Here is a 16,970-nt window from a genome sequence, read left to right on the forward strand (position 1 = left end):
TATTGGCCAAGAGCCCGTTCCTGCATTCATTGAGAGCACCACTCTGCCCGCGAGACACCAACGCAACGGAGAGCGAGCGGTCCAGAAACTCGCGATAATGCCTTTTTTTTGCAAGACGTTCAATCATCCACACCGAGGAGTTTTGATGCACAGGAGACGCGCGCCTTTGAGTTGGCTTTGAAAGTTTTTTTTTGTTCCAGTCGCAGAGTGAATTAAACAAAATCTTTTCACACACCAGCTCCCTCCAAATCGTCTTTCTATTTATAACATGTTTCAACCTGCCTGTCAAGCCCTTTCCTGGTGATAACAAAAAAAACGAATTATTACCACCACCATCCATCCCAGAAGAATTCCCTCATCAAAACTCGACACCGTAGAGCTCAATGTATTTACGACCATCACCACCTAACCAGTGAACTGGAGCACGTACACCAAGCCCTCAAGAAGAATGGATATTCAGACCACACAATCCGTAAAGCTTTCACCCCAACCGTTGGGAAAAGAAACATCTGACCCAATCAAAACCATCACCTTGCCATATATAGCAGGAGTCACCAAAAAGATTTCCTAAATCATGAGCAAACACAACATCCAGGTTCGATTTAACGCAGTACATAAAATTCGTGATCTGATCCCATTTGTGAAGGATGTGATCCCTGACATGCAATACCCCGGCATCTACAAACTAAGCTGTGTCTGCGGCAGTAGTTACATTGGGGAAACTAAGCGACATGTCTCGGACCGTGTTCGTGAACATACAGCAGATCTGAAACACGGTAGAACCAATACCTCGGCCGTGACTGATCATTGTTTTAATGCGGTGGGCTCACACGAAATTAATTTCTCCAAGACGAAGGTACTCTGCAAACTCACTGGCTATCACCAAAGATTCGTTCATGAAGCCATCCAAATATATAGACACAGACACAATTTCAACCAAGAAGATGGGTACAAACTGAGCAATCATTGGAAATACGTTATTAACCAGTTTAAGTCATAACTGGCTGTGATGTTTCCATCCTACCTTCCGATGTTGGCAGTTGTTTTCGAACAGGTTAAATGTCTCACACTACACAACCACCGTCGATCGTGTCCTCGAGGTGGTGGTGGTGCAGCGATCTTACATTGACATGCTAATCTCTGATTTTACATTAACAGGTTAAATGTCTCACACTAACATTACAAGCCCCACCCACTTCGTTTATGACCCTTGGGCTACACCCATTTCAAACCTTTAAAACAGCCTGCCTCAGCAGCTTGCCCCCTTTTTTTTCTCCTGATGATGATTGCTTGTGTTGCGATCGAAACGTCGTGATATTTTTATTATTTTGTATTCACATTATTTTCATTTTATTTTTAATAATTGTATTGTTATTATTTTTTCTATCTACGTGACTTTACCGAAAGACCCAAATAATGTTACCATTTCTCACGAGCCCTCATTCGTGTTACATATCACTTATTTCAGCGGTGCAGACAGATCCTTTGCGAACGTGGCAATGATGCCCACCGAAGGACAATGTCCCCCTGCATAGATTCTCTGCAGATCGTTGTTGGGGGTGAACGCCTATTAAGGCCGGCAGGTGGTGTGGCCAGTACCACACCTGGGGCGCTTCGTACCAGTGCTGATATTTACACATCACACCAGGCACTTACTTAAGGCGGAGCTGACCTGGGTAAGACCCAAGACTGGTTCATATAATTGCCCCATGATGTTAGCCGTAACCGGGAATTGAATTCGAGATGCCTTGCTCGCAGTGCGGTGTGCTAACCGCCTCGCCACCGCTCCCCACAACATACGCAAAGACAAAGATCCCCCGTATGGCCTTACAGGACTGTTGGGGCAAGTGCTGTCAGCAAGCACCTACGAAGGCCGGCACGGTACACGAAGGGTGTGGGTGGCCAGCACCACGCCCGACACACACAGATGTGCATAGATGTACACGCATATTCAGTACCGTTAATGTGACCACAGAGTGGCTTTGTGTGGACTCACCAAGGCTCTGCCACATTCTGAAGACCTCATGGGCCATGAGGATTCTCATGTCTCCATACCTGTGCGCAACACAACAGCAACCAGACGCGGAGCACGGTAATATTTACTTATCTTTCGCCAAGGTGGTCATGGCAAAAGGTGCAGCCCTAGAGACCCCCTCTGAGATGTCTGGTCAGTGTGGAAGAGTAGGCCAATATAGCTGCTCGTGGGGATCTCGAGAGCTCCTGCCAGTCGAATGGCGTGACACGTTGCAAGAGGACATTTCTGTGCGTCTACGTGTGGAACCACAAATCTCAAACGTAATTCAGTGTACGAGTTGGTAAAAGCTGGTTTGTTCATCTGTATATAAGATATGTTTTTAATAAAATGGCCCTAAAGCGTTTTTGATTAAAACATAAAAAATATACCAGAGCCATATTGTGATTAAAAATAAATGTACACGTATGTTCATTTGCACAGCGACATACATTTTGGTGCAAGTATAAATATGATACTTGGACAGAAAGAATCTTGTTAAAACATGACAGCAGCTAAGTTATTAAGACTTAAGTCTGATGCATGACCCTGCATTTTACCCTCTTAGTCCGTCCTGAATGCCATATCTCCTTTGCGCACCCTTACGTAATCTTCTGTCCAACCCCGCTATAACTGACATGTCAAATGGTCTGTGTGACCTCTTGTAATCTCCACAATCGCACACTTTAAAATAAGGTGCAGTATCTCGGATTGTGCGAGCTAGCCACAAATTTATGTATATATAAACCGTAAGCAAATTAATTAGCGGAGTCAATAATATGACCAGTTAATCAGGGAATTTATGGAAGAATTCCCGCGTACGTTAGGTGCAAGATGACGATGATTTATTAGAGTAGCTTACGGCTTTACGTGCACAATTTGTAGAGATGCACGCAACAACACGCGAGATCATCATCTTGTCAAACCAGTGGATTTTTTGCAGCGTCCGCTTTGTCCTTCCTTAATATTTAAGGCACTACTGGCAGGCAGGCAGGCAGGCCAATCTCGGAGGTTATTAATATCGCAGATGTTTTACATTATTTAACGATGCCACAACACTCGATATATTTTTTTTAACTGTGTCCTATCCGCGGACGGTTGCTGGCCGTTGGCATTTAGGGTTCTTTCGACCTGTAATTTGTTCCGAGACAATTTTTGTGACCGGGGAAAAAAACATTTTTTGTTGTCCTGCACGAAGTTGTTTGTGACCGTGACTTCTCTTTAACTTCATTGCTGTACTTCAACTTACGCGGTTGATTTTGTCATTTCTTTGTGACCCAGGTTAAATGAATAAATTTGAACTTTAACCACAACAAGCAAAAGCAAAATACAAAATCCCTCCACAAGCTTCCTTTTGCCAGGCGGAGTGTCACCACGGTGCAACTCACTTGCTCAGGATCTGCTTCCTCTTCAGGGGGCTGAAGGCTTCCAGCTGCAGACTCGGCTGGTTGATGAAGAGCACCGCGAGTGAGAAGTAAAACGTCCAGATCTGCCAAAGCCGCGGGCAAAGAATGCGCAGAGTCGAGTCTTGTCGGAGTGAAGTGACGTGTTATTGTGAAACAATCGTGAAACGTCGCTGTCTTCCACGCAATCGTCACTGCGGTCACCTTCGGACATAACCATCATTATCAACTTCGTCCATGGATCATCGTCATAAAAAATAATATTCATAATCATCGTCAACAAAAATAAGAATCCATCATCATTGTGAGATCATTATTACCAATTATCATCAGTCATTCATTGTCATGCTCATTGCTATAATCATCGTTCAACAATTATGACTATCAACATCAAAAATTATTGTAATCGTCATTCATAATTTGACACTCATCAGATGATCATTATCGTTATAATCAATCATCGCTATGCATCAACTGCCATCGACATCATAGCCACCACCATCTTCATGATCATCACCATCGCCAAATATAATAATTAATTATTGTTATCATTATAAATAATTATCAACATTATTACTATCCTTCAAGTAACTATTATCAACTTACATAAATCACCATCGTCATCACCGTGCCTTACCTGAATGTCAAAGGATTCATTGCCAAAGTTCTGATGGAGAGCTGGGCTCAGTTGCTTCATCGTCGTCACAATTACACTACAAAGATAAAAAAAGAGATCCCCCGTGTAGCCTTAACGGAATGTCAGGGCAAGTGCTGTGAGCGAGCACCGATGGAGGCCGGCACTGTGGCACACGAGGGTGCGGGTAGCCAGCACCACGCCCGCACACACGTCAACACAATCACACTACACACACACAAATATATAATTCACGACCCTTATAATCCACTGCTGGATGAAGGCCTCCCCAAGCAATGTCAGTCGGGGGGCGGGGGGGGGGTGATATAACTCAATTGTTTCACCAAATTAATTAATTTGTGAGCAATTCTTTCAAATTTGGCAAATATAAACAGTGGTTCCGGCACACACGGACTCCTCTTGTTTTTGAATATCGCCGACGGGGCCTTTAACGTCAAACTCGGAGCCGACGAAGCAGTTTTGTTTTTACAAACACCCCCCCCCCCAAACCACCCCTACCACGGTATTAACCAGGGAGGCCCCGTTGTGCTTAACCAGGTAACCTTTGCAACAACCGTCAAAACGCGCGACCCCACTCGGCCGCGTCACTCTCCAAGAGACCGTTCCCTCTAGCCGAGTAAGCCTCCTTGGACCAAATGCAAACTATTTTTGTTTTCATACCAGGTAAGGTTCCTGCTGAGCTATATAACTTTTTTTTTTCAGACGCGACCTGGCTATCACAAATGATAGCTCAACTAAGTGGCTTATCGTCGTGTGGAACATATATAGCAGCCAAATACTCTCAAACACACATTGATTCTAAATGTGGAAGGAGAAAACCGGGAGGACCTGGAGAGAAAAATCAACGCGGCCACGAGGAGAGAGACATGCAAACTCCAAACACACAATTGTGACATAGGATCGGAATCGAACCCACGATCTCCTGTATACCAGGCGAGGTACTTAACATCTCGCCACCGCGGCACCCAAACAACTGAATGAAAACTTCCAAAGGGCTATAAGACAATATAAACTCTATGCCATAAACATTGACTGTATCCACCCGGTGCTTTCCACGGTTATTCCCTGTAATGTTATATTGGAACCCTATTGGATATTCCATAAAAAAAACCCCCATCTCATACCACTTTATGATAAGAACAAAAAAAAACCTCGTAAAGAATATTTTTAACCATCCCATGACACGATATGAGTTGTTTCAAGACCAGTGGCTCTAAACCATGTTGTCATAGCGGACCCCCAAGTGAAGGCCACTGGGAGTGCTGCATTGTTTAATTTACACTGGCAATCATATTGTTTAATAGAGAATTTACATGAAAAAAAATCTTCATTATTTGCTAAATCTCTGTGATTGTTTATATCATCATCATACCTGTCAACCCATACGGTCTAGCCGTATTCTTGGACAAGTAAATGTGGTTTTCAGGTCCATACGGCGTACAGACGTTTCAACACAGGCAACCAAAACACAAACAAATGTTTATTTATATGCAGAATTTATATGTTTATTGGTTTGTGTTGTTTCTGCCTTGTGATGGGACTTTGTAGGATGAACGTTGAGATTTATAAGGACACGGGGTGACCAATAAGGTTTGAATTGGTCTGTAATAAGGTAGGCCCTGATAAGGGGTTGACAGATATGCATCATCATCATCATCGCTATTATCATCACCATCATAATCATCACAATTAACATCTGCAATGTTCAATCCCCTGCTGGATAAAGGCCTCTACAAGCCATCGCCACCGCTTCTCAGAATCCTGACATGTAATAATCCACCCGGCACCGTTTGTGTATTAGATTGTTTGTGTGTTTTAGATCGCGTAAATATAAATGTGTCATTAAAACCCGCCACCACCTGACACAGCCAATTAGAAAGGTTTGTCACGTAAACAAAACATGCCGATTTGTTACTAGTTCATTACACCGGTGTGTTGGTAGAGTAAACCCACACCATTGACAATGCGAGTACGACATTTCGCCGGTAATTACAACCAGCCTCATCAATATTATCCATCAGGCGATGGCCAATTCTGGTTGTCGCCCGATGGATAATATTGGTTGCGAAAGCCTACGTGTTAACCTGAGCCAACCTCGATCGCAAGAGTTGTAGAAAAATCCTCCTCCTGTTTCGGTCTTATAAAATGTCGGTTTTGTAATTATAGCCTCAATGGGTTCTTACCTGGTCACAAACAAACCTCTCTGTCCATCGGTCTGTCTGGTGCTTGAACCGAAGGAAAGAAAAAAAAAACAAATCTATTCCCTCCGTGAAATGCTGATATGAGGCTCATCACCTGCTGATCACCATCCTCATAACCATCCAGTCACGCGGGAAGACCTCCTGCTTCATGAGGATGCTGAAGACGGAGAAGATCTGAAGGACGAATTCCTGCAGTGGCCAAAAAGTGTCCCATTGCACACAAAAAAAGAAAAAAGATCCCCTGTTAGCCTTAACAGACTGTTGAGGCAAGTGCTGTTAGCGAGCACCTAGGAAGGCCGGCACGGCATGGCCAACACCACGCCTGCCCGCCTTTGTCTCCCTAGTGGCGATGTTTACACATCGCACCAGGTACTCATTTGAGGCTGAGTCGACCTACGGGAGGCCCAGGACCGGTTAAAATAATCGTCACTGGTGTTGGCCATGAGCGAAAATCGAACCCAGGTCGCCAAATTCGTAGCGCAGCGTGGCTAACCGCTACACCACCGCTCCTCCCACAAACGCACACACATTGTGACACTGTGTTGGAAGTAGTGCATTCGAATAGATAACAAAAACTCAATGTCCATCACTTAACACTACCCTAAAAGGAAAACAAAAACACGTATGCCACTTGATGTTTGGAGCAATGAGAGAGATGTTTTTTTCACGATGAAGGACTGCTACCCGAAACGTCACCGAAAATTTTTTATTTTTATTTTTACGGGTGCTTTTTAGGGTAGTGTTATAAAAGGCGTGGGGGGGTGGGCAGGTTGGGGAATAATGTAATGTCCGAAGTTTTGGGCAATGGCCCTTATTCACAGCAGCGGCAAGTGAGGAAAGACCGTCGGCCATGACGCCACCGATTACAAATTGCGTTTGCTTATAGGGCGGCGCTTTTTGACATCCCAGACTCGGCCAAAATGTCAGGCGTCTGTGACAGATTTGCGCCCGCCGCATTATCCACATGCTGGATTCTATTATGTCACAGTACATTGAGTACTCAGACTGCTTGCCCCGGCGCTGTAATTTGTCCTACAAGCATTGATTTGGATGGTGGGGGGGGGGGGGGGCACGTCCGAATGCACAACAAGGGACGCCCAGCAGCGCTCGCTGCGGCTCTGAGTGGTTTGTCGAGTAACTGCCGTTCACCCGGGGCAAATCGATCCTCCGTGGAATAAGGGATGTTGGAGGATTTGTCAAGAGCAGCCTAACGAGCGGAGCTTACGAATACCGGGAACGCAACATAATGCAGTCATTAATTGCGGGAAGCCTCGACATTAAAGATGCGGCTCCCTGCAATTAACTAGCCCGGGGCAGATCGAGAGAGCCTGCTTTCCCAGGCTGGCCAGACATCTTGGAAGAGGGGGGTGGGGGGTTACCCACGCTTTACCCCACCGCACGTGACTTGCTGATCGACTGCGGCGTACCCATTGACACTGCTGGGGTAAACAGAGGCCGGGGGGGGGGGGGAGTGGGATTTAATAAACTAGCAGCATTGTTTAAACTGCTGCGACGGGAGGTTGGATTGAACCGGTTGACCCCACTGGATTGTAAGTCCTGTGCCGCTAACCGTTACACCACAGCAGCAGCACCGCCAAAGCCGATAACATTCCCCTGCCGGGCCAATAGCAGCGCCGAATTCTCTTGGAATGAAACCGCTTGCTGGAAGCACAAGCAGAGCCCGACGTTAAAATGTTGAACGCGTAAGTCTGCACCGGCATCACAGAATGCGGGATCACCATCGCAGCTGGATATGTGCGCATTAATCTCGAGCGGAACCACATTACAAGCAGTTTCATAAATAATACGAATGTAACTGTGTGGATGTGTGCTAATGAATGGCATGTGGACGTTGGGGCAATTTGTACAGAGAGGTAAATAACGTCTGTTGGGACTTACGGTTGTTAACAGATGAAGATGAACCTCCAGTACGAAAATCCCTCGTTTAGATTCTACCGTCTGAGACTCAATAGCTGTGTCAAGCTTTTTAAACAATTGCTGCTGGATTAGCAGATGTTATCGATATGAGCACTCGATATTAAATATTGTTAGGTTAAATCTTGACTTAAAGCTTTCGTGACTGCAGGAATTAATAGTCTTTGGGTCTTTCGGTAAAGCCAGGTAGATAGAAAAAAAATATCACGACGTTTCGATCGCAACACAAGCAATCGTCATCAGGTGACGATTGCTTGTGTTGCGATCGAAAGGTCGTAATATTTGTTTTTCTATCTACGTGGCTTTACTGAAAGACCCAAAGAATATTGATAGGTTGCTCGGACAAATGCCACGTGATATAAATGTTGGCCTGCAAGGCCAAGAGGCCGATGGACCGAAAGGATATTTGTGTTTTACACTGTCTCCTCATGTACCATGGCAACGCAAGACGGGTTTGTGCACGGTGTGCCCAATTACCTTCAGCGATTCTTTGGAGGAAAAGTTTTCGAGGAGCTGCTGGTAATGTCTGTCAGACATCTGTCTGAGCAGAGACAGCAGGCATGACACATATTCTCCCTGCAGCAACAACGACAAAAATAACCACGTGTCAATTTCCCCAGGTCTCTCGCGTGGAAGAAAGAATGAGCCTCAATGGGCTTCCAGCTGTTGGAACAAAGGACACGCTGACTTGGATTAAATTGTCTATGACTAAAGATCCCATTGCCTTTGAGTCACAAAGCATTCAAATGCACCCAGGCGTTGGAAGCTAATGACGTCGTTTTTTTAGATGCAACCCCCCCCCTTCTCCCGCCAATTACTGCAAAATTGTGTCATCGACGTCGTTTCATGAGGCGAAGACATTTTTCATCACCGGGGAGCTCTCAGCGGCGAGAAGTGCATCACCTCGTGTCGGAGCGGTGCCAACAGAAGGTGGCGTTGCAGCACTGCTTCCGAGATCACTTCGGCGGGGACTTTTCCATCCACGCGCCTTTTTTGTCATTTGCCCTAACAAGTATTTGTTGCTCGTCGCATGCCACTCCAACTGAAAATCGTAGGTCTCCCATCCGGGATTTAAGGAAATTTAAGCGAAAGGCTAAATTCGACGCGATGGGATTTTCGTGCAGTCAACGGAAGACAAGACTGCACCTGAGCAGCACGGTTGAATAAACAATGGTTGGCTGCAACCTGGATTTAAACCCGGAATCTCTTGCGGTGCGTGCTGGCTCCGCTCTCTGATCGATGACTCAAATTTGCCTTGCCACCTTCTGGCCACTCCTCTCGTTGACACTACTGAATGCCTCCTTCCCCAAGGTTTTTTGTTATAATGACAGGTCTTGCTTGAAAACACAAATGGCAAGGTACTTCATCGATGCGCAATGGAAAACTAACAACACAATGTCTCGCAATGCACTTACATCGACACCAACATTTCATAATGGGTACCCATTGTAATTTAGATGCATTCATTAATCCCCACCACCCCCTTCGCACGTGAAGGGCTCACAAGTGACGTCGTTACACCTATCCCTCTATTTAAGGAACGAAACAGGAGAATTTCTCTGCAAAATTTGGCTGATGAAGCTAGTTGTAATTACTGGCGAAACGTCGTACTCAGATTGTAAATGTTGTGGATTTGCTCTCCAAGACACAAGTGTGCTGTACTAGTAACGAATTGGCACGTTCTGTTTACGTTACAAACCTTACTAATTGGCTGTGTCAGGTGGTGACACATTTATATATTTACGTTATCTAACAAAAAAACGATATTATGAATTTAATTCTCGTTGAGACCACCGAATAAACGTTTTACAAATGTGGACATTACATCTTTTTCTTTTTCAGATCGCATGGATTTTCCTGTTGCAATGCGTTTTCTAATCATTTACAGAGAGTGTTAGAATTGAATGTGTCCCCAACTATAGGGATAAAAAAGCACACCGTCAAGGAATTTCAGAAGTAATTCTGAGATATCCGTTTCCGTAAGCCATTATGCAACACATAGAATGATTCACTGCGCTGTGAAAGTTATGAATGTTCACTCGAGCTCTTGGCATGGCACCAATCGCAGAATTGGAATACAATTAATATCATGTCAACGTACGCAGCCACACGTGCTAATCGGAGGTGTGGGGGAAGGACAACAAACTAAACACAAAAAGCAGTTTGAAAGAAACGAGTTTTCAATCTAGATTTAAAAGCGCATCACTCCAGTTGCTTCCTAATATCGGAAGGTGTATCGGGTACAGAACATGTGAGCATTTTGATTTAAAGCTTTCGTGACTGCAGTAATTCATATTCTTAGCTCTTTCGGTAAAGTGACGTTGAAGGGAAGCAATAAAATAATAAAATATATATAAAACAATAAAATATATTTTATTATTTTATTGTTTCCCTTCAACGTGACTTTACCGAAAGAGCTAAGAATATAACATGTGAGCAGATATGCTTAAATATGCTGACTACATTTGTGGAGAATCCTGCTAAGTATTTTCCAATTTCCCAGTTTGAGAGTAAGTTTTCAAGCTTGGAAGTGTTTGACCATGATGCCAGCACATGTGGCGTACTCTCTTAAAACAACATCACGGAACCTTTGAGGGCCACTATGGAACGGACGGCATGCATTCAATGCTGAATACAGCCGCAGCATTAACCGGGGCGGCCGTGGTCTCGAACCACGAGCCTCTGCCACGAGTGTGAACCGCGCAACCGTTTGGCCATGTCGCTGCCCAACGAACAACGAGTGTTGCTGACCACAAGCTCGTGTCGGAGGCCTTTACTCATGACGCCGGCGACGGTTTTCATCAGCACCTCCAGCAAGCTCTCCACGATCATGTCCACCTCCTCGCAGACCCGCGGGTCCTGCCAGGCCATCACCGCACGCACGCACGCACGCACATCGCTTCACCAATGCAACTCACGGGGCCAGACCGGGACATATCGTGGGGCAGAAGGATGTCTCACAATATTGGAAGACGGGGGACACTACGAAGGAAATGCGTTGTCTTGAGTGGCAATCAACTGACAAACCCAGGACTTTTAATCTCCTGGGAAGACGTACATGTTTTCCAGGATAACGGCGACCTCAAAGGAGGATGATCATGGGAATCCCAGGACAGGTGGCAACCCTAGCCACGCTGTAATATCACACTTACCAGTAACATCAGAAGTGGCAAACTGAGAGCGGTACCAATTTATTTATATGGGTCAATAAAAGTGAAATATGTGATAACATTTTCCTCTGAGAGGGTTATCACGTAATTCACTTTCCTTGGCCCTATGATTAAATCGGCACCACTTAAGTTTAGGGACACCGCTGTGGTACAATGGCTAACGCGCTGAACGTTGAAATCCTGAGATGGCCGGTTTTTCCTCCCGCCACGGCAGCTGAAACAATGGCCAGATGTGTTCAATCCACCTCCACCTCTCTCTGTCTACCCAGCAGTATTAAATCGATACGCAACAGTTAGTCGATTGGCTGATTTCATGCGGTATGGTAAACATGTAGGTACGCCCACCTCTATTCGGCTGATGTGAAACAATAGGGACTCTCTAGAGAGATCACTTTTTTTCGCAATGAATACTATTACATTTTTCACGAGGAGAAAGACGGACATGACAAAGGGGAGTTCGCCCACGGTATTTTTCGCCGCTGAAATTGTTTGCCGAGCCCTTACGCCGGAGCTCTTCTTCATGATGGAGAAGATGTTGCTGAGGATTCCTGAGCAGACCAGGGGCTCCTTCTGATGCTCCAGGTGCATGCGGATGTGATGGAGAACCACCGGCAAAAGGAATCGCCGAGACTCTGCCGCCGACACAAGGGGCACCCCACCACGTAAACCGGTTAAATACAAAGCACTTAAAGGTCTGCCCATTAATTTACACCTCCCCCCCCCCACCTAACCACCTCCCCCCCCACCGCACACAGAGATGCAAAGACTTGTGACGGTCCTAGGCTGTCATTCGATCGAATTGAATATTTGCTTCGATTTCGTGCCTCGTTACAAACCGTCTTGCCCTTGTTGTTTGCAATGCTCAACAAAACTAAAAAAAAACATTCACCAGGCGAGAACCGTCAGAGACAAATAATTCAGTGCAGTTTTGAAAACGGCGTTATTGTCTTCAACACCGACGTGCGTGGGCGTTGACACACAACGACAGAAGCCGCGGCTTTGTTGGGAAGCAGGAAGCAAGCTGAGGCCTGTAGGCCCATTTTCTATGTCGAGTTTGTACAGTTATATGTGCCCAATTAGCCTGAACTGATCGTTTTCATGACATCTGTATATTTTGTGATATTTGAAAACAAACCGTGAACATACGATTCTTACACGCACGATCTTGCATATATCTTGAGTGTAAGAACACATTTTAACTGACAAATAAATGATTCATCACACGCCCACAGCAAACACAGGCCCAGTCAGCATTCAGTGTTAAATACAGCAAAACCCCGATTTACGTCTCCCCCTTTAACGTCATTTCGCAAATTTCTTTGTCACTTTATTATTAACACTGCCACCCGTTTAGCGTCGCCTCAACCTACACTTATGTCGCTGACAGCATCGTCCATTCTCTTTCGTACCCGTCGCCTCGGCCTTCGCCTCCACTAAGCCTGTAAATCGCTATGATCGTACGTACGTACAGTGAAAGAAAAAAGTATTTGATCCCCTGCTGATTTTGTACGTTTGCCCACTAACAAAGAAATGATCAGTCTATAATTTTAATGGTAGGTTTATTTGAACAGTGAGAGACAGAATAACAACAACAAAATCCAGAAAAACGCATGTCAAAATTTGTATAAATTGATTTGCATTTTAATGAGGGAAATAAGTATTTGACCCCTCTCAATCAGAAAGATTTCTGGCTCCCAGATGTCTTTTATATAGGTAACGAGCTGAGATTAGGAACACACTCTTAAAGGGAGTGCTCCTAATCTCAGCTTGTTACTTGTATAAAAGACACCTGTCCACAGAAGCAATCAATCAGATTCCAAACTCTCCACCATGGCCAAGACCAAAGAGCTCTCCAAGGATGTCAGGGATAAGATTGTAGACCTACACAAGGCTGGAATGGGCTACAAGACCATTGCCAAGCAGCTTGGTGAGAAGGTGACAACAGTTGGTGCGATTATTCGCAAATGGTAGAAACACAAAAGAACTGTCAATCTCCCTCGGCCTGGGGCTCCATGCAAGATCTCACCTCGTGAAGTTGCAATGATCATGAGAACGTTGAGGAATCAGCCCAGAACTACACGGGAGGATTTTGTCAATGATCTCAAGGCAGCTGGGATCATAGTCACCAAGAAAACAATCGGTAACATACTACGCCGTGAAGGACTTAAATCCTGCAGCGCCCACAAGATCCCCCTGCTCAAGAAAGCACATATACATGCCCATCTGAAGTTTGCCAATTAACATTTGAATGATTCAGAGGACAACTGGGTGAAAGTGTTATGGTCAGATGAGACCAAAATGAAGTTCTTTGGCATCAACTCAACTCGCCGTGTTTGGAGGAGGAGGAATGCTGCCTATGAACCCAAGAACACCATCCCGACCATCAAACATGGAGGTGGAAACATTATGCTTTGCGGTTTTTTTTTCTGCTAAGGGGACAGGGCAACTTCACCGCATCAATGGGACGATGGACGGGGCCATGTACCGTCAAATCTTGGGTGAGAACTTCCTTCCCTCAGCCAGGGCATTGAAAATGGGTCATGGATGGGTATTCCAGCATGACAATGACCAAAAATACACGGCCAAAGCAACAAAGGAGTGGCTCAAGAAGAAGCACATTAAGGTATTGGAGTGGCCTAGCCAGTCTCCAGACCTTAATCTCATAGAAAATCTGTAGAGGGAGCTGAAGGTTCGAGTTGCCAAACGTCAGCCTCGAAACCTTAATGACTTGGAGAAGATCTGCAAAGAGGAGTGGGACAAAATCCCTCCTGAGATGTGTGCAAACCTGGTGGCCAACTACAAGAAACGTCTGACGTCTGTGATTGCCAACAAGGGCTTTGCCACCAAGTACTAAGTCATGTTTTGCAGAGGGGTCAAATACTTATTTCCCTCATTAAAATGCAAATCAATTTATAACATTTTTGACATGCGTTTTTATGGATTTTGTTGTTGTTATTCTGTCTCTCACTGTTCAAATAAACCTACCATTAAAATTATAGACTGATCATTTCTTTGTCAGTGGGCAAACGTACAAAATCAGCAGGGGATCAAATACTTTTTTCCCTCACTGTACGTGAAACTTCTTTCCCACCGTACGTAGCCAACCGTGCTAATCGGAGGTGCGATTTACGTAATTTTGGACACTCACCGCACCTTTCAGGAATGCATCCCCACTGACGTAAACCGGGGGTTGCGTTACCGTATCGCGACATGAGAGGACTTCAGGGCACTTCAGGGAACAGGGTTCAGGGTCTGTCGTCGTCGTACCCGGGTTGAGGAAGAGCTTGCTCTCCACGGTGCGCCCCACGCACTGCAGCCGCACTGTGTCGAGGCCCGGCGCGGCGTGCTGCACCGTGGGCAGGCTGCCTAGCGCGTCGCGCACCAGGTCGGCCACCTCGCGCGACTTGAACATGCGCAGCAGCTCCTCGTAGATGGCCGGCAGCGACGTAAGGAGTGTCACCTGCAGGGTCAGCGGATATAATTAGAGGCGCGGTGACGGTGGTGGTGGGTGGGTTTGGGTGGGTGGGTTGTTTTTTGGTAGGTGAGTGGGTTTAGGTGGGTGGGTTGTTTTTGGGTGGGTGGGTTGTTTTTGGGTGGGTTTGGGTGGTTGGTTGTTTTTGGGTGGATGGGTGGGTTTGGGTTGTTGGGTGGGTTTGGGTGGGTTTGGGTGGGTGGGTTTTGGTGGGTGAGTGGGTTTGAGTGGATGGATTATGGTGGGTAGGTCGGCTTGATTGGATGGGTGGGTGGCGGGGCTCAATGCTTACAGCTTTGTCGACCAACCCGTTTTTTTTTTGACTCCCAGTTATGTACAGGGTGGCCCAAATCAGGATCAGAATAAGAATCAGCAGGGACGGGTCAAAAAGTTAGAACAAACAATATAAAAAACGATAGGAGTGAAAAGTATAGGAAAGGTCGGCAAAAGTCGCAACGTATCGAGTTGTGGCATTTATGTTAACAAATCATACAGGGTTATTTAATTTATTTGAACAAAGATGGCCGAGCGTGGTGCTAGCCACACCATGCCCTCGTGTGCCATGTTGACATTCATAGGTGCTGCTCGTTAACAGCACCTGCTCCGGACAGCCCGTGCAGGTTACACGGGGAGAGGGGGGAATGTTTGTAGTTTTTGCTCGCGGGCGTAGATCAAGGTGGCGAGCTGACACCTGCGTGTAGACGAGCCCCTCGTTGTCCCTGCCGTCCTGGCACAGGATGAGCTTGATGGAGTGGAAGAGCTCTCGGATGGCTGCGCGGAACTCCTCCTCCTCCAAGCCGCCGGTGGCACGCGCGTACAGGCTGCGCGACTGCACCACAAACTTGAAGAGGTACTCCATGGCCTGAGCCAGTCAGGGGGGTGGGGGAGGGGGTCGGTGCAGGGCAGCACCAGATAGAGGGGATCAGCGCGGCGTGTTTTTTTTTGTCACACGGAGGGTCACTTAATGGCGGTGTCGCTGAATGTGTCCGCAGCAACAAGAGAGGCCCAAAGGCCCACAGAAGGAAGTCCCCCAGTTGCCTGAGCAAAGGGCGTTGGGGGCGGCTGCCCCGGGCCCCCCACCCGAAGTGTACAGGGTGGCCCAAAGCGGGGGGCCCCCTGCCAAAAGGAGAAGCCAAATTTTTGGCGGTCGGGGGGTGGCGATGGAGGGGGTGGCACGAGGATGACTGGACGTCTGTGAACAAGAGCTTCATAGCTCATCGGATGCCACACAGTCTAAATTAAGGTTCTGATTCGGAGACACCTTTGGGCAAAGTCACCTGCTCCTGTTCGTGCGGTCGTGCCGCCTATGAAGGAGGACAGTGAAATCGGCGCACGGCGAGACACGTAGCCATGCTGCTTCCGGTCAACGGTTGGGAGGGGGGGGGGACACAACCTCACCGCACCGCGCCATCATCGGCAGAGCGGCTGCCGAGGGTGCAGGCGGTGCAGCATTCATGGAGAGGCCCAGGCTCCGGGTAACAAGAGGAAGCGAGATTGGGCAGTGGACAATCAAAATATTTCCGTGATATTACGTTTTAGAGTCACACCCCCCCCGTGCCCTGCCGTCCCCATCGGTAAGAATGGGAAGGACAATAACCTGGGGGCTGGTGTCCAAACAATAATAAGAACACTAAATGCAAGTTACTTGTGAGCAGGGGTCAAATTTTACTTGTGAGCTTTCTCTTGGCTTTACTTGGTTCATTGATGATGAGGGCCGGTACATTTGTGTTTATTGTGATGAAGAAATCATTCGTAACTTTAGGCCAACCTGGCGTGAGAAGAAAAAACAATCATCCTCTGCGCTGAACTTTTTGAGTGTCCAACTTAACAGTTTGCTTTTCAGATTTTTCTAATTGTAAGAACAGGCTCGAATATATATTGTGTGACAGATGTCATTTTATATTCCTTCCAGATCATCATTATAATGTACAAACAGGCACTGATGCACTCACGATAATCTACGTACACGTTAGTTGTGAATAATTCCACGCAGAAAAATTAAATGCGGGGGAAAAAAATCTAAATGCAAAACACTAATTAAAACGAAATAGATTAAATATGGTAATGCAAGTCCCATCTGGAAAAGTCTTTATCCTCAGTGGTGATCTCCTGAATACACTGAA

At 46.3% G+C, this 16,970-nt stretch overlaps 1 protein-coding gene across 9 annotated transcripts in view; it reads right to left on the reverse strand.

Annotated features, from left to right (window-relative positions):
* The window catches only part of DOCK3 (dedicator of cytokinesis 3), a 237,977-nt gene that overhangs the window by 37,142 nt on the left and 183,865 nt on the right, over nt 1-16,970 (reverse strand). For all 9 annotated transcript variants that reach the window (XM_032969863.2, XM_032969867.2, XM_032969866.2 and 6 more), the window contains 9 exons: nt 15,539-15,709; nt 14,643-14,835; nt 11,880-12,007; nt 10,957-11,064; nt 8,683-8,781; nt 6,365-6,459; nt 4,052-4,127; nt 3,400-3,500; nt 1,997-2,055 (listed from right to left, as the gene is read on the reverse strand). In XM_032969863.2, the coding sequence (XP_032825754.2) occupies nt 1,997-2,055; nt 3,400-3,500; nt 4,052-4,127; nt 6,365-6,459; nt 8,683-8,781; nt 10,957-11,064; nt 11,880-12,007; nt 14,643-14,835; nt 15,539-15,709 (1,030 nt within the window). The remainder of the gene's footprint in view (nt 1-1,996; nt 2,056-3,399; nt 3,501-4,051; nt 4,128-6,364; nt 6,460-8,682; nt 8,782-10,956; nt 11,065-11,879; nt 12,008-14,642; nt 14,836-15,538; nt 15,710-16,970) is intronic.

The sequence above is a fragment of the Petromyzon marinus genome, chromosome 42 (assembly GCF_048934315.1).
Source record: "Petromyzon marinus isolate PM22_M1 ecotype Great Lakes invasive population chromosome 42, UKy_Petmar_22M1.pri1.0, whole genome shotgun sequence".
NCBI lineage: Eukaryota > Metazoa > Chordata > Hyperoartia > Petromyzontiformes > Petromyzontidae > Petromyzon > Petromyzon marinus.